Source organism: Arvicola amphibius, chromosome 11, assembly GCF_903992535.2.
Source record: "Arvicola amphibius chromosome 11, mArvAmp1.2, whole genome shotgun sequence".
Classification (NCBI taxonomy): domain Eukaryota; kingdom Metazoa; phylum Chordata; class Mammalia; order Rodentia; family Cricetidae; genus Arvicola; species Arvicola amphibius.
The window spans coordinates 95110858-95128719 of NC_052057.2; the positions used below are offsets into that span (position 1 = coordinate 95110858).

General features: G+C 52.1%; 2 protein-coding genes across 3 annotated transcripts; both read right to left on the reverse strand.

The window, feature by feature from the left end:
* On the reverse strand, nt 1–8326 carry Dctn3 (dynactin subunit 3). Its single transcript, XM_038347549.1, has 7 exons — nt 8184–8326; nt 6319–6403; nt 5438–5524; nt 2253–2336; nt 1262–1320; nt 477–536; nt 1–309 (listed from the first exon to the last, which is right to left on the reverse strand). Exons 1-7 carry the CDS (start codon nt 8277–8279, stop codon nt 220–222), a joined length of 561 nt encoding a protein of 186 aa, XP_038203477.1. The 5' UTR covers nt 8280–8326; the 3' UTR covers nt 1–219.
* Nucleotides 8327–9101: 775 nt separating this feature from the next.
* On the reverse strand, nt 9102–16712 carry Arid3c (AT-rich interaction domain 3C). Of its 2 annotated transcripts, XM_038347747.1 has the most exons (8): nt 16405–16712; nt 15209–15589; nt 13340–13412; nt 11446–11629; nt 11024–11313; nt 10317–10499; nt 10032–10121; nt 9102–9593 (listed from the first exon to the last, which is right to left on the reverse strand). In XM_038347747.1, the coding sequence occupies exons 2-8, from the start codon at nt 15515–15517 to the stop codon at nt 9493–9495; spliced, it is 1230 nt and encodes a 409-aa protein (XP_038203675.1). In that variant the 5' UTR covers nt 15518–15589; nt 16405–16712; the 3' UTR covers nt 9102–9492. The 2 variants fall into 2 exon arrangements, with proteins under 2 accessions (XP_038203675.1, XP_038203673.1); XM_038347745.1 differs by lacking the exon at nt 10032–10121.
* Between the last annotated feature and the right edge of the window lie 1150 nt (nt 16713–17862).

A 17862-nucleotide genomic window follows, 5' to 3' on the forward strand; every position in this document is an offset into this window, starting at 1 on the left:
CTCCTTCAGGGGTCGGTTTATTGTCAATGGAATAAATACACAGATGGGGCGTGCAAACCATGACACTAAGATATCCGGTCTCTGAACGCAGGGCCCCAGTCCAGCACACACGGGAGGTCTTTGCATTGGATAAATACAAAGCTGCCCCTGCCTCGTAGAGACAGGCTGGCTGTCACAGGACCCTGGAGCTGCCGCCTGGCCTGGCCTGGCCAGCCGCTGTCACTCTTCTGCTGGCTTCACTTGCTTGGCAGCCTCGAGCTGGCAAAGCAGTTCATCCCACTGCACGAACTGCTTGGAGAGAAGCATTGTCTGCTCGCGAGTCAAGGTGGTAACGGGGGTCTGAACGAAGGAGCAGAGAGACTGGGCGTGTGCCCAGAGGGGTAGAGGCGGGAGAGGGCAGAATGGGATGAGCGCTTAGGGGTAGCAGAAGCAGGCTGGGGGAGAACACCCACTAGGCCCACAAGCACGAAAGATACAGTCTTGTTATACTCCTCCAGCAGAGCCTTGGACTCCTCGGTGATGTCCACACACTGGTCCTGTGGGCCAGAGAATAGCTCAGGAAGGAGCTGAACAAAGCCCCATCTTGCACTGAACTGCCTGACTCATCATTCCCTCCAAACCTAGAGAGGACGATGCTTAGAGAACCCAGAGGAAAAGGAGCAAAGTGCAAACAGGCATTTTCGGTCCTAGGCCCAGTGCCTTAGACAGTAGCCCAAGGGTTCCACACATTAGCATCCCCTCCTCTTCTGTCCCTATGTTTTTTAAGGACTTACTTGTTTTTATTTTATGTGTTTGGGTGTTTTGCCTGTATGTGTGCACCATGTACAGGCTATACCCAAAAAGACCAGAAGAGGGCGTCAGATCCTCTGGGATTAGAGCTACACAGAGGTTGGTTTTTAGGGGCCATGTGGGTGTATGGAACTGAACCCAGATCCTTGGCAAGAGCAAGTAACCCTAAGGGCCAAGCCATCTCTCCAGCCTTTGTCCCTATTTCTAAAAAGTCTCTGAACTTGAGGAAAGATATTTCACCCATAGTCAAAAACAAATTCCCAGGGATTATTTGGTACCTCTCAACTTCATCCTCTACTGTGGAAGGCAAGAGATCTGGAGATGGCCCTAGGCCAGTCCTTCCCCTCTCCCACATTTCCTCTGCTGACCACACAAGGGTCTAGGAGCCTCTCCCCCCCCCCCCCCCCCCCCGTGTCAGCAGACATGGTGACGCCATCTCCACCTTCCCTTCCGGTCCCCTCTCCTTCCATACCTGCTGCTGGATGTGGATCTGAGCCAAGCGCTGCAGGCGGGCAGCATGCTCGGGAACGGCTGTAAAACACAACACACGCTACCCAGTGATGCCTGTGCCCTCCCCCGGGACTGCTCGATAGTCTATTAGGTCGTCGGCAGGATTAGAGTATTGAGTAGAGAAGCTAAACAAACGCCAGGCTTCATCGACCCTCGTAAGCTGGAGGTGACGGTGGGGCTCCCTGCCCACCCCAGCCTTGCTCCAGGACCTATGGGGTGGGTGGGTGAGGGGAGAACAGGTACCCAGAAGGTAGATCCATAAAGCCCTCAGTATTGCTTCCTTAGAGCAGGGCCACGTAAAGAGAGCTTTACCTGTTATAGGCCCTGCCCCTTTTGCTCTCAGCCCAGCAGGGCTAGGGCTTCCTGGCCTAAGGGATAAGGAATTTAGGTGGGCTGGGAATGAGTACCAGGTCCCTACACTGGCCCTTTGGGCTCCGACACCGAGAAGCTTGGCCTCCATGTTGCGCCTGCAGCTTTAGGCTGTCAGATACTCAAGCGGGTAGCTGATCAGGACAGGGAGAGGGAGCTGAGAGAAATACCCCTAGAGACAGACAAGATGGATATCTGGATTCAATTAAAGCCGCTGCCTGCTTGTCAAAGCCCAGGCCCAGAACTCTCTTAGCAATGCAGCAGAAAACATTCACACAGCCGGCAGGACTCCTGACAATAAAACCTGGGCTCTGCAGCACCCTGAAGGAGATGCTAAGGGGTGGAAAGCAGACGGAATCTCCAGAGTTGGGACTGCTGGAGTCTGTGCTGGTGTCCTAGGCCCAAACTGCCTGAGGCCCTGGACCCAGGCTCTTACTCGGGAATTTTAACCATAGCCAGGGGGCAACTAACTACACACAGGGTAGGGAAACGATAAGGAGCAGATCCCGCATTCACACAGGGAACCTTGGCCCCACCAACCACCTCCCCAAGCACAAGAACGGAGTTGCAGCCCCAGAGGGTACCTTTGACAGACGCGCTGTCCAGCATGGGCATCAAGGCGTCCACTTGTTCCAAGAGTGCCACCTGGGCAAGGATGAACTGTTCCTCTGCGGGGCACGGACAGCAGCGGTGAGGTGAGCACGGGCGCTGCTACAGCTCGGCACCAGCGGGCACAAGGCTGGCCCCGGAGCTCTGAGCAGCAACTGTGCCCACTGGTCCCCTCCCCTGGGTGTTCATTCCTATCCCGCCCGGCCTTTCCTGGGTGCCCCTGCCTGACCCATCCTGAGTCTAAGAGCATTTTAGACTCTACAAATCCCCGCCCCCAAGTTTCAACCCAGATCCTTCTTCTCCAAGCTCCTACCGACCACTTAGCAAGAGCTCCAGGAGAGATCTGAAAGAGGAGACACATAGCAGGCTGTGTCGGGCAAGTTCTGCTCGTGGGCCCTCAGAGCTGAGAGGGACTGGGGGAGGCCAGGGCAGAGAGGTAGCAGGATCTGGGCTCTTCCACAGAGCAGAAGGAGCTCGAGAGCAAGGCGGTCATGTGCAAACGACTGGGGGAAAGGACACCCGGCCATCAGAGAAGAGAACTCATGGAGCTGGCCGGGAAGGCAGGTTCGGTAGACTGAAAGACTTAAGTGTGAGGATCTTACCCTAGCAAGGAGAAGCCAACACGGGCTTGTAAGCAGGCCTGTGACGTGAAGGAAATGCTTGTGAAGATGGGGCAGCATGCAGAAAGGAAGAGAAGGTGACGGAGGAGACTGCCATTGTCCACATGTCTGTGGACACCCACTTCCCAAGGCGGTGCACAGGAAGGGGTGCGGAAGCGGGAAGACTCCTGGAACTGGGTGTCTGAGCCATGGCACTGGATCTAGGAGCCCTCTGAGAACTCTGACAGCCCCCTCAGCAGGAGCTGCCCCTCCTCCCTCCGGTCCTGAGTGTATACAGCCATCATCTCTCAGGTTCCCAAAGCAGGAACAAGGACCCCTGCTCGTGTTCACGATGACAGAGACTTTCTGATTTCACCATCCGTATCTCGTGCCCAGAATAAAGCCTGGGTCACAGAGTGTGAGCAATAAATGTTTTCTTTTCCTTTACATTTCTTTCTCTTCCTTATCCTTTTTTGAGACAGGATCATGCTATGCTGACTTGGGTAGCCTTGTAATCCTCCTGCCTCAGTCTCCCAAGTATGTAGGAATCTAGACACATGCCCACTGTGCCCAGCTTGGTGTCTTCTAGATGAATGAACGATACAGGTGCTCAGAAAACTCTCCCTGTAGAATGACCGATTGACTAGAATATCGGCTGAGAACGCTGGAGTCCCAGAGACTTCTCCCAGGGAAGATGCTGCTCTTTCGGCGAGAGCCACCCTCTTCCATAATTTGTCAAAATGGCAAACAGAAAGGGAAAGAGGAAAGGAACTGGCTATATGTTCTCTAGACCTTCTAGAAAATAAGCAGAGGGGCTGGAAAGAAGACTCAGCAGTTAAGAGTGCCTGCTCTTCCAGAGACCTGAGTTAGTTTCCAGCACCCATGTCGGGCAGCTTACAACTACTTGTAACTCCAGCTCCAGGGAGATATGATGCCTTTGGCCTCCGTGGGCACCTGAGCTCAAGTGCACATACCTATACTCAGACACACGCCAACACACAGTTTAAAATAATAAATCTTGCCAGGCAGTGGTGGTGTGCATCTTTTATCCCAGCATTTAGGAGGCAGCGATAGGTGGATCTCTGCGAGTTTGAGGCCAGCATGGTCTACAGAGTGAGTTCCAGAGTGAGTTCCAGGACAGGCTCCAAAGCTACAAAGAAACCCTTCCTTGAAACCTGCCCCCCCTCCCACGGGGGGAAAAAAGAAAAGAAGAAGAGGGGCTGGAGAGATGGCTCAGCGGTTAAGAGCAATGACTGCTCTTCCAGAGGACCCGGGTTCAGTCCCAGCACCCACATGGCAGCTCACAACTGTCTGAAGATCCAGTTCCAGGGGATCTGACACCTTCACACCAATGCACATAAAATAAAGTAAATAAACAATAAGAAATATTTTTTAAAAAAAAGAAAGAAAGAAAGAAAAGAGAAGAAAGGAAGAAAAAAATCAACCACCTACCAAGAAGTTGTTCCTTTGGCCACATATAGGTAACTCTATAAAGGTGATAATGTGGACATCAAGCAATAGGTATTGTTCAAAAAGGAATGCCCTGTGTTATCATGGCAAAGCATGCCACAGTGTCACTTGGCACGCTATTGGCATTGTTGTAGACAGTGAAGGGCAAAGTTCTTGCCAAAAGAATCAGTGTTTGACCTGCATACTAAACACTACCAGAGCCGAGACAGCTTCCTGCAATGAGCAAAGGGAAATGATCAAAGGAGGGAGTCAGAGAAAGGGGTTGGCACCTGATCCAACCTGAGCAGCAGACTGCCCACTAGGGAGGCACACTGCAGGAGGATGTGAGGGGGGCCTGAGCACTAAGCTATCGCCTATGAACTTATGACTTCACATACAGAAAGAAAGGATACAGACTGTAAAGAACAAAAGATGAGACTTATGCAGTATTTTCCCTTCTCCTGAATGACAATGCTCTCTCACCCACTCCTTCCAGGAAGAGCCTCTGCCAGTGAGCAGTGAGGAAGACCATAAAGGAGAAAGTCCTAGATGGGCCTTTGATAGGATACTGAAGTAGCATTGCAGGCCCAGAGGTGTACACTACGCCCAGCGTTGACTTCAAACTCGCAGGATCACCATGGGCCTCAGCCCAGAGCAAGGCCCACGTTCAAGAAGGTAGTTGGAGCCAGGCAGTGGTGGCGCATGCCTTTAATCCCAGCACTCAGGAGGCAGAGGCAGGCGGATCTCTGTGAGTTTGAGGCCAGCCTGGTCTACAAGAGCTAGTTCCAGGATAGGCTCCAAAGCTTAGAGAAACCCTGTCTCGAAAAACAAAACAAAAAAAAAAAAAAAAAAAAAAAAGAAAGAAAGAAAGAAAAAAGAAAAAAAGAAGGTAGTTGGCAGGCTATATGTATGGTAGCATAGAAGAGGGATGCCATCACTGTGGGCTCCTCCACAGCTGATACCTCAGGTGCCTGTGCCCACTAGCATCACCTGCTAAGATAAACTGCACCTGATACCTTCAGGTGCCTGTGCACACAGAGTCTAGCATCACCTGCTATGATGAACTGCACCTGATACCTTCAGGTGCCTGTGCACACAGAGTCTAGCATCACCTGCTAAGATGAACTGCAACTTGGAGGCATCAGGCATGGCGATGCGATCGATGTATTCAGGATCCAGGTATTTGATCAGGTCTTCAACTAGCAAAGTTGCAGGAAAGAAAAAAAAAAAAAAACAGAAATGGATCCTTAGTTTATAAAGGAAACTTAGAAACGGGCAAAATGGTTGAACAGGTATAGGTAATTACTGCCAAGTCTGGTGACCTGAGTTTGATTCCTGGAACCTACATGGTGAAAGGAAAACTGCCTCCCACAGGCTGTCCTATAACCACACACACACACACACACACACACACACACACACAAATGTTAAAAATATTTAAGTTTGGGAAGGGCTAATCCTTGGGGAGATCCCTGAATTATGAGCTGGCCACGCAGTGCCAGATCAGCAGCACCCATTAGATCCCCTCCTCCCCAGATCACCTAGTATCACCTCTGCGGGCTGACCTCATGCTCTGGGGCCAAAACCCAAAAAGCTGCCACTGCTCTGCCGCGCCCCTCCCCCCAGATTCCCGCTGACCTAGCCTTCACCAGGGCACCTTTCTCCTAAGTGCCATAAGACGAGCTAGCATTTTGCCTAATTCCGAGTCACTGAAAAAATTACTAGCTACAATCGTTTAAAATGTTGGCTGAACCAACACTGCCTAGCGAAATGCCGCACCCTGTACCCCTTCTCCACCGGCGAGAGCTCTGTGGAAGAGCCTACTTTCAGCTGCCAAGCCTGGACACCGGGCATAGGGCTGGCATTTGTCCATAAGCACGCTCCAGTCTACCACATCAGCAGCCACGTGCCTTCCGTTCTCGAGGGGCTGAAGTGACAGACGGGCTGAAGGGCAGGGAGGCAGAGCGACTGGATGCCCAACGGAAGGACTTACTCTTCTTGTAGAGAATCTTCACCCTCTCCCTCTTGCTGGCAATGTTCCCTAAAGCCACCTGCACCTTGACCAGACCGTCAGCCACCTGAAAGGAAGTAGAGGTTAATTCCAGAGTTAGACACTTGAATTAAGACTTACAAGAACCCGGATGTCATGGGTCATGCCTTTATAATCCCAACACTCTGGAGGCAGAGGCAGGCAGATCTCTGTGAATTAGAGGCCAATCTCTATAGAAATAAACGGGCTAGCTAAAGGATAAAACAATTATATTTTTTATTTATTATAAGAGGAAAAACTCACAGAACAGGAAACGAGAAATCCAAGTTCCGCGTGTCCCATGGGAATCACCCAGAGAGAGAGCACCTGGAGAGTGATCGCATTTCTCCCTTGGTCCAGGAAGCCACGCCTTAACTTAGATCCACCTCTTAAAGATAACTGGCTAACAAGGTTTTCTCCTTCATCTCCCCCTTTTGTCTAAACAAGAGTGATCCAAACCCAATACAAAACTATATACAAGGAGCTGGATAGATGGCTCAGAGGTTAAGAGCACTGGCTGCTCTTCCAGAGGTCCTGAGTTCAATTCCCAGCAACCACATGGTGGCTCACAACCATCTGTATTGAGATCTGGCGCCCTCCTCTGGCGTGGGGGCATACATTGAGGCAGAATGTTGTATACATAATAAATAAATCTTTTTAAAAAACTATATACAATAGGAACAGGTATCAAGTATAAAATTACGAACAACATAAGCAATATTAAGCAAGGAACACATGACAAATGTTTTAATAAACATTCTATTCCAAGGGGTCTAAATCTTGCATCGCAAATAAGCTTGGCTAAATCATGAGCACAAAGATACCCACTGGAGACATGATGGCGTGAGAGGAGCAACTGGACCTATGGAAGCGAAGGGGCCTGCGGAGGGCTCAAAAGTACAACATTCCAACAGTGAGGGGTCAGTTAGAGGGTGAGTCTGAGGAAGCAAATGAGTTGTCAAGGTTTTTGTTTTTGCAGAAGGTGAAGAATACTAATACTAAAGGAACAAATGCACGAGGACACACACACACACACAAACACTGATAGTGGCAGCGAGAAACAAGAGGAAAAGGAAAATCAGGAGGGTCATAGATGCCAAAGGGATAGAGTGCTTTGAAAAGCTGGTTCTCAAGTTGGAACACAATCTACTCATGATGTTTTCACAAGAAGCACACAGACCTTTGATGTATGTAGCTCCAAAGCATCCCTGACACTACCAGAAGTTCTCCAATAAATGACTTCCACATCATAAAAAGGGATTTAAGGGTATCTAAGCTCTTTGTCAAAATTCAGACACTAAGTTAGCCCACAACTGAACACCCAGCACTCAATTCCTAACCTCCCGTATCTGGGCCTACTCAGATCTCAGTTCTCATCCCTTGGAGGCTTCTTCATCCACCTGTGCTCAGCCTGTAAGCCTCTCGTCCCCGTGCAATTCATTTGGCAATTAATTTCTCAGGGTCCCAGAACCACACTCCATTGCGGCCTTCAGCTCTTACTGAAACTCCCATTAATCCCATTAATCAGTTTTTGAATTTGTCTGGTCTCCTTAGCGCGCCTGTGAGCGCAAGGGTGGAGTTTTAGTAAAAGTTCTCACTGAGCCCATCTCAAACAGGCTTAAGTATCCGTTCCTCACCCCCGCTCATCCCAATCCCCTCGAGAACGGATCCCAAGGGTCCGATTCGTTCCAGGAGGTCCCAGATCTTAGTTAATTTAAAGGCTGGGCTGCGGATGACGGGACAGAAGTGGCTGCATCCGTCCCGAGGGCAGGACCACTGGCCCGCTCCTGTCCTGCCCCAGAAACGGATCATTGGACCGAACCGCTCACCTTCCTGGAGCCTCGGGTCCCGCCCGGCCCGTACACCCAGCGCTCCAGCTCCTCCACTCGGGACTGTAGCCGCTGCACATCAGTCAAAGCCGCCATCACTTCTGCAGTCGGGCCTCAGCCGCCCGAAACAGCCAGAGGGTGGGACGTCCGCCCAAAGAAGAAGTCTGGCCAATCCTAGAGCACCGTTGAGCCTTGAAGGAACTGACGTCACCGTTTAGTCTTTGGATGTCGGAAGTAACCAGACAGCTGTCAAAGCAATCTGGTTACCTAGGTAACGTTCTGGGTCCCGGCCCTATCCTGGTTTCCAGGACCTAGTTGTCAAGACTGTTAGTGCTCTAATTCCAGGATACAGAGTGTTTTCTACCCCATTCCCTGAGGGTGCACGTATAAACACACCCACTATTCCAGGACAGGTTCATACCCACCCGCAACAAAAAACAGAGCAGAAGTATCTGGATTTTTAGAGAACTCTACACGTACCTTGCCACACACTAATATTGGTCAGAAGGCAGATTCCTGGGGGAGACACCATGCATTTTTTTTTTTTGGTTTTTCGAGACAGGGTTTCTCTGTGGCTTTGGAGCACCATGCATTTTTGAAATCTTTTAAGGCTCAAGTGAATTGCACCTAAGCCTCTCATCATCAGGACTTAACACCAGTCGGATCTGAGTCCGTGCTCTGTGTGGTGGTACTAGGAGAGAAGGCAGGGGGATGGCTCCAAGTTTGACGCCAGCCTGTTCCACACAGTGGACTCAAGACCGGTCAGGGGACAACACAACGAAAGCCTGTTTTATTTTTTTAAAAAGTGTCCTTCTATTCTCACGAGACTTTGCTATTCGCCCTTCCATTTGGACAGCTCAGTGCAGCCTGTGTACCGTTCACCTCCCAGACCCAAGTACGAAGAGGAGGCATGAGAGATGGAGGAAGTACAACTTTATTTTCCAGATGCGACCCAAAGGGACATCTTCACATTCAAATCCAATCCTTTACCTGCCCCCTGAAAAGGAGCAGAGTTGACTCAAAGAGGTGGGGTACCACTGACATAGGGCTCACATGAGGAGACGAGAGGGGTTACTAGGGGAAGAACTCTTTGGTAGATGCTGCTGGAATTAGCTAGGGAGGTGGTGTCGTCCTTTTACAATGAGGTAGATGGAACATAATAAGACATCCCTTTGGTGTGGTGGTAGCATGCCGTCATCTCCCAGGACTGGATCTCAGAGAGGGCATCATAGCCTGAAAGAATCAAGGTGGGAGGATACCTTCCCTCCCATGCAGTGATGCTAGGACTCTTAGCTCTCAGTAGCTGCTGTCAGGGCAAGGTGCTGGAAGGGGGCCCTGCGGAGGGTGGAGGTGCAGGATTGGTTGGCCCCAAGGAAGCTGGCACAGGCTGGCGCCGAGCAAAGAGGATACCTGATAAAGGGGCAAAGAGAGAGTAAAATGCAAACATAAACAGGAGAGGGTGGGGACCCAAAACCAAAAAGGTGAGCAAAAGTGTCTGGATTCTTGGAGAACCACAATGTCCCTTGCCGCACACTACGGAGGACAAGTCCCTCTGGCCAGTGAGACGCTTCTATGCCAATGTTGATACCCGTAAGCGGATAAACAATAAATACTAATGCAGAGACCCATGCCAAAGCTGACATCCCATGGCCACCATGCCGCAGAGACCATGCTGGGACCCCATGCCACGCAGACATTCTCTCTAGCCCGTTTTAGTGGAACAATTCTCTGAACCCCCATGCATGTTCAGATACCCCTGAACCTCATGCTAGTAGAGAAAATCTAAAATCCCCATGCCAGGCTAAACCCCAACTTCATGCCAGTGTAGACAGCCTATAGTACCCATACCAGTGTAGACCACCCCATTGATCTCTAGCGCCATGTTGATACTGCTGATGCCACTGCCTGCCAGATTGAGGGACCCATCCAATCGCTCTTCTGTCCAGAAGAAGGCAGGGGAGTCACATTTTGGGGAGTGAGATTTTGCACTTATTCCTACGGATAGCCCTCATTTCACTTGAATCCCTTACCATAACAATGTGGGTGTCTAGAGGATCAGTCTGTACCACCTCCAACATCCATCTTCCCTCGGTACACAAGCCCAAAGCCCTTCACTAACAAGCACTTCCTCACCCCTTAGAGGAACTTTGCCACGAGGCAGAAAACTGGGGGGTGCCCCCAGTCGAGGTGGGTCCACGGAGCCCATCAGCACAGCCCTCTTCTCTGGAGGCTCTTCTGGGGCCAGCTTCTCCCGTGCAGCCTCGAAGGCCAAGCCCACAGGCAGTGCCAGACGAGGGGGTGGAATCCCAGTCTCTTCTGGTGGGGAGGGGAAAACAAATCACTAGGCTCCTTTGGCCCAAGCTACCTGTATCCTAAGTTACCTGTGTTTGTGTTTGATTCTCCCCTAGGCCTGGGACCAAAAGGTTAAGTCGCTCCTCCCATCCAGAGGTTCTGAAGATGTGGAGAATAAAGGGCCAGCATAGTGGTCTAGACTGGTTTATGTCAGAGAATGTGCAAGCTGTCCTTGCTCTTTGTCCTTAAATAACCCAAGTTACAGGAGTAGCAAACTACATCCAAATGGGACCCCATGTGGACGGCTGTGGAGTAAAGCTGCCATGAAGAACTTTCTCTTGAGCTTCAGACCCCATGGGTCTCACGACTTTCTTGACATCAAGGCTTAGGATCACTAACTTCCAAAACCTAGCCCCATCAGATCTTGCTGCTCTCATACCGCAATGCTTCTCACACCTGAGTCCCTATGTTTTGATATTCCCTGTGTTTCAGTGCTTGCATAGATCTCAGAGACACCATTTCCCAAACTCCACCCCCTCGCCTCGTACCTTTCTTTACAGGGTTCGGGCTCAGTTTAGCGCACGCATGGGCAGGCAAGCCTGTAGCAGAACCCTGGGCGGGACCGGGGCAGCTCGGGGTCGCAGCCAGGGCGGGGCCATGACCCGAGGCGGGGCCAGGAGCTCCCCGAGGTGTCTGTCCCGCTAAGCTGAAGAGCGGGACCGCGGTGTAAGCCTGGCGACGGCCCTCACGGCGATTGCTGTCTATGGCAGCCTGGAGCTCCCCTGGGGAACTGAGTGCCCGCGTCTCGCACTCATATGGGTACAAATACTTCATGTACCTAAGGGCGGACGGATGGGCGGTGGGAGGCTGGACCCAGTGCATCGTTCCTCCCTCGCCCCGCTCTTCACTCCCCCGCCCCACCCAGCCCCTCTTGCTTTGCCCCTGGGCCCATGCCCTCTGCTGTCCTCACTGGGTGCGTAGCGTGAAGGCGGCAGAGGTGATGGTGGTTGGCAAACTGAGGCCGCGTGTGACCTCTCTCCACACTTTTCGGTTGATGACTTCTACCAGGCCACCCTTGGCTGTCACTAGGCGAAACAACGCGTACAGGTCCAACACCTGTTTGGCCATGATGGGCACCCGGTTCACTGGCGTCCCTGGTGTGAAGTGGGTAGAAAAGCAGGACACCAAGATTAGCCTCGTCTGAGGTCATCTCAGGAGACTGAAGGACATTTCCATGAGGCTTGGGTAAGGACACGACCCACGAAAGGATTGAAGGGAGGAGTAGGAGGAAGGACAAGAGACTAAGACAAGAAATCCGCTCAGTTGTCCTGAAAGGGTCAGGAGGTAAATATTTAGACTTTGTGGGCCAAAGGGTTCCTGTCACAGACACCTAACTCTGCAGCTGTATCCCGAGAACAGCCTTAGAAGACAGGAGGGGCATGGTTGTGCTCCAATGAAACTTTTATTCACAGGCTCTGAAATTAGAATCTCACAGCCAGAAAATGTTTTACCTGTTTTAAGTCTATATTCTAAATATGTAGAAACATGAAAAACCATTCTAATCTACCAGACTGACAGATTCGGCCTGAAAACTAGCTCAGTTTGCTGGGCAGACTGTAGGAAGAACTTCCCTATGTGCTCAAGAGCTGTATTCCCCAAAGCAGCAATCCTCGGAGGCTGCAGGAAGCCAGGGGACAGCAGATGCAGGAGAATCAGCTCCTGCCTGGGCCAGCCATCTCCTCAACCTAGCCACCCCCGCCAGCCTGTCCTGACAAAGGGGCCTGTCTGAGCTGAGCGATGGGCCCCAGTTAATTCCTTACCGATCCCTGGCCCCTTCCACCAGCGCCTTTGGACCCGAACAATTAGCTGCGGCCTGATTAATGGGGGGAAATTATCGGCCCCGCGAGACCCCCTCCCCCTGCAGCTGAGCAGAGGGAGGCAGGGCTCAGGGTGTGGGCAGCGCTGTCAGACCATGCCACTCCATTACCAGGAGAGAAGGTCCCCTGAAAGGCGCAGAGAGGGAACACTAAGACCTACCACGACGAAGTGTCCTTGGGAGCCAGAAAGCCTGGGGTCCTCACACGGGGCTCTTAGGAAGGAAGGGACCAGAAAGGGTTGCTGAATGATGGGCTGGGGACTGGGAAGACTTGGGCCAGAAGATGTACCAGGAGGGGGGCAGTGCAGCCAGTTAATTAGCAGCTTATCAGGCTGCTTTCTGAGTGAGTTAATTAGCTTTGTGGAGAGAGATAATGAGTCAGTGTTCAGTCCCATGAATCTGGGGAGAAGCGGAAGTGATGGACTGCTGCCCACCCTCATCCCTCCTGGACCCCTTCTGTATTCTTTCAACACTGAGGTTTTCTGGAGAGCAATTCCTTCTCTGTTGCACAATTCATACGGCCCCAATCCATCCTTCAGGAAAGCCTTCCTTCAGTCTAATCCTAGTCCTTCCTGCTGCAGAACAGGTAGGGAGTGCCCTGGGCTAAAGCAAAGGAAAATGGAGTAGAAGAGAAGGCTGGAGAGGGTTTACTGTATACAACCAAGGATTCTGGTTGGCCCTAAGTACTGGGACCCTCCTATCTTAAGTCAGTCCCAACGAGCCCTCCCCCCCCCCCTCCGACCCGTCATTTTCCTAATTGATCTCACACTCATTAACCTGCCTATGGGTTGGGTACTAATTAATCCCTGGTGGAGAAGGGGGGCAGGGTCAGAGGTTAAGGATGCTATCGAGAACCCAAAGGACAGGCACCACCAACCTCAGGCCTCTGCAGGGAGGACCTCACCTGGGGACTACGCCTTGAGATCTTCCTTCCTCAGACCTAGTCAACAGGAAAAGTTCCAGGGTGCCCCCCCAACATTTTACTCACCTCTCTTCTGCATGAAGCTAAACAGGTCATCCAGAAATTCCTTCCTCTTGGGATCCGCATCAAGTTCATACAGCTGGGGAAGGACCAAGGTCATTCTCTGCATCCATTGGCCCCCTCCCTCCTGAAACCCCAACTCAGGCGGTACCCTGGACAAGAGTTCTTAGTGAAAGGGTAAATGGAACCTGAATGTGAATTCTCTGGCCTCAGACCCACTCCCAGGTGCAGGCAGGGTGCCTGAATCTAATATATTCAAGAGACCTGTCCTAGCTAGTGGTACCCTAGGTGGCTCAAACCTTGCATCTGACAAATATGGGGGTGGGGAGGGAGCAGGAAGTCACTTCAGTGGCTCAGTCTGCTCTTCAGACTCGACCATCCTGAGGATGGACATCCGGAGTCCCAGGAGGGAAGCCAGACTGGGGCTAAGCTCCACACCCAGAAGACAGAGGAGTATCTGAAACATTTATTCATTCCCCTTAATCTGCATAAGGGCATCATGTATATCCTTGTGGGCCAGGATACAAACTAGAGTGAATTCAGGCAGAAGGGATGCTGGGAAGATCCTTATAGGCGCCATCTTGTCTGATCTCCTTCCAGAGGTGGTTACTGTGTCTACCATAGAAGTTGTCACCCAGGCACTGGGTACATGACACACAGAATCTAAGATGTCAGAACACAAAGAATCTACTGGTCACCATCACCTCCAACATCACCTCCCAAGTCTAAAACAAACAGTTCTGGAGTAATGGAGTCATTGGTCCAGAGAAACGGTCTCCTAGCCTCCGCTTGCTGTGAGTGGCACAGACAGTAACATTCCATCCCCAATAACAACTCTCCAAGTAAAACCCTCCCATAAGTATGAAACCCCAGAGACATAGCTTTGGGCCACACACACACACACATGACCCAGAGTTCTAAGTATCACATGGGACCTAGAATGACACCCACACCTCCTTGGTCATAAGCCCAGAACAATGCCCTAAAGAAACAGCCACTAGAAATCTCCAGGGTAACAAGGTCCTGAGTGACACTCCCGGTTTTACACTAATGACACAGAACACCAGCACTAGAAAACACCCCAAACCAACCCCCTATGAGTAACACCGCGAGAATGGCCCACCTGGAAAGCACAGCCCTGAGTAACGCTGGTGACAGCCTGGCCTACTGCCCCAGAACAACACCGGAAGGGTTCGGGTACGGGTCATGTACATAAAGACCTGTAGTGCCCATTCTGCACGGGGGCCTCCCTTACACTGCAGCCGAAGTGACCAGCACAAGCTGGGAGCTGACACCCGGGAATTTAGGCTAGGGTGGAAAAACTGGATGGCAAATGTGGCAGGAAAGAAGATGGGTATACCAGCCTGCGAAAAGGAGGAGCAACCTCTATCCTCCATCCAAAGACAGTGGACAGTGTGAGACACTGCCTTTGGTCCTTGTGATTTGTTATGAGAGGGTAGATAGGGTCATGCTGCCGTGGATTCCTCAGACTCCAGGTCTCCCTCCCTCAAAGGCCCTCACACCCACTCTGCCTCCATTTCAGACTCATCAATGGCCTCCAAGGGTCAGTTCGCATGTTTCTGGGATCTCCTATACCTCTCAATGAATTCTGTGTACTTTCCGCATGTTTCCATGGGTGTCTCTCCTGACTCATCACTATCCATCCTCCAGTCTTCTCTCTCTCTCTCTCTCTCTCTCTCTCTCTCTCTCTCTCTCTCTCTCTCTCTCTCTCTCTCTCTCTCTCTCTCTCTCTCTCTCTCTCTCTCTCTAGGTCTGTTTTTACATCCTGCAGAGGCTGGTAGGGATATGCGGACTGCTTTTGTCAGTGGGGAGGAAGGAGGGACAGCCTGGCAGTGATGGAGAGAGGGTTCCTACCTGCTTGAACTGTTCTTCATAGGTCCACTCATGTGGTTGGAGTCCAGGGGGCTGGTTGGAAGGTGAGTTGGGACACCGGGCTTCTGGATGGCTCTCCTCCGCTGCCTCCTCTTCTGCTAAGGGTGCCTCTCCCTCCTCATCTTCTTCAGCGTCCTCCTCTTCGTCGGTCCTAGCCACCCCTAAAGCCCCCTCAGCCTGTAGGGGCCGGGCGCTAAGCAGAGGAGGCTGTGGAAGCGGTAGGCGTGGAGGGGCCAAAGGCCCCACCCCTTGGGCCAGCCGAGCTGCCTGCTGTCTCTGCAGGGCCTCCATTACAGCTTCCAGGCGCAGTCCCCCTGCTGGGGGGGTTCCTGGTACCAGGCGGGGCCCTGAGGAAAGGGCCGTCTGTGGTGGAGAGAATTATGAGTACTGGGCCTCGCTGCACCCACACCCCACGACAAAAGGGGAAATGCGCATGGATTCAGGGACATACATGGAGCTCTAAGGAAAGGGCAAATAGATCCAAGTGAACAGAGGCAGAGGGATAGAGGGAGCAAAGGGACAAGAGGCCAGACCTAGGGAGTCAGACATGGTCAGAGACTGAGGATAGGAAGAGGTCAAGCAAACTGGAAAGAGTAACAGGAACCAAGGAAGAGTGATGCAGAGAGATGTGACACACACACACACATGCAAGCACGCACACACACGTACACACAGACACAATGACAGGGAGATACGAAGACAGAGACCGGAGGAGAGATTGGTGGGGAGACAGAGGCTGAGGAGAACCAAGAAGGAAAGGGAAGGAGGGAGAGAGAGAAGGAAGGAGAGAGAGAGAGAGAGGAGAGAGAGAGAGAGAGAGAGAGAGAGAGAGAGAGAGAGAGAGAGAGAGAGAGAGAGAGAGAGAGAGAGAGAGAGAGAGGAGATAAAATACCTAAGGAAGAGGGAGAGACAGAGAGCTGAAAAGAGACGGTAAGATGGGTTGAGAGAGACGCGGGAAGACCGACGCAAAAGGAGAGTGAACAGACTAGAGTCAGAAAATAGAGGACACTGACGGGAAAACGGGATAGAAAGGTAAGAGACGAGAATCAAGAATCAAAGAGGTACAGAAAGAGGGCAGCAGTGGCTGGGTCTGGGACAGGGACAGTACCAGACGGGCATGAGGCCGCGGGTCACTGCGCCTGGATCCCGGGCTCTGGGCGCTCTGCAGCTACACTCACCTGCCTGGCACCGCCCGAAGCCCCCGGTGTCTCCACGGCGGCCCCTCTGCCCCACCGCCTTTCGGGCGGCTCCTGTCTCTCTGGGTTCCCTGCGCAGGGTCCCCCCGCTGTGCGCTCCTGCCGCCTTGCGCTCTTCTGACCGCGGTGCGTTCACTGGCGGTCTCTCGGCTGCCTGCGGTCCCGGGGGCGGGACCCGAGTCCAGCAGGGCGGGCGCTGGCGGGAGGGCTCAGCGGGGGAGGCCAGGGTGGGCTCAGCCCCTCTTAGCCCCCCAACAGGTGTCTCCCACCTTCCTTACAGTCAGACTCAAGGGAGGGGGCGCCGGAGAGCTATGGGGAAAATAAACTCCGACCCATGGCCCCGCCCAGCCTCACAAATGTCCCCCCCCAAACCCACACTCAGAGCCCTCCGTTCACACATTAACACATCTTGTCACAAGTTCAGGCCCAATCTTACACATTCCGTTTAAAGGTCACTAGAGGGGTCAAGGACCTGGGCAAACTGTGATCACACGAAATCACTCTGCAGGATGTTGGGGTGAATGTGGAAAACCTGGCCAGAACAGAGCTTCACCTCGTGCCTTGCTCACGTGTTATCGCCAAGTGAAAGAGTGTGCCAGTTTGTGTACAGGTATGCACAGGCCAGTGACCCTATGTCTGTGCACTTACACACTCAGAGGTCTCTGGGTTGCCTGCACACCCACACTAGAATATACACTCCATAGGAGATACACAGGCGTAGACACTTCTCTTTTTAAAAACCTCATTTGACATTCTCCTAAGGATTTCCAAGCATGCATGGAAGAGAGAAGAGTACAATGACTCTTGACTTCTCATTGTTGATACCAGCAATCAGCAGTTTGCCCATCTTCACACACATTCTCCACTCAGGTGTCCCTGACTTACAAATCTGTGTGTCCAGACCCCTTGAGCCAACTGCTCTGGGCCTATCCTACCCCACCAGTTCTCTGATGCTGTTTCGGCTTGGGGAGTCCTGACTGGCAGGTCACAGTTTCTCCTCTGAGCAGCCTGACTGAGCCTATTCCTCTCAGGTGCCCTCATATATTCTGAGTTGCTTTTTGTGGCCAAAGAGACCTACCTGCTAAGGCATGAGATCGCGATAAACTGGGTGAGCAGCAAACGTCTGTAGGGACAACACCTGAATGGCTATGCCACTTCACCAAACCCTATCCTCAGACTTCACACTCAGTGGGGCACATATGCCTCAGGACAGACAAGCCTACATGGCTGGAACCTGTCATGACCTTTGCCTCCTCCTTCAGTCTCCTCCAGTTGGCTATCTCCTCTTAGTCTCAGCTTGTCTTAGCCCCAGAACCCCCCCCCCCCCATTCTGGTGTCACCCATGACCACCTGCCTCTACCCTCCACCTTGTTCTGAAATCCAGCTCCTGCTGTGGCGCCAAGTGCTTGCTCTCTGTGGCCATCCCTGGCCATGTGGGGC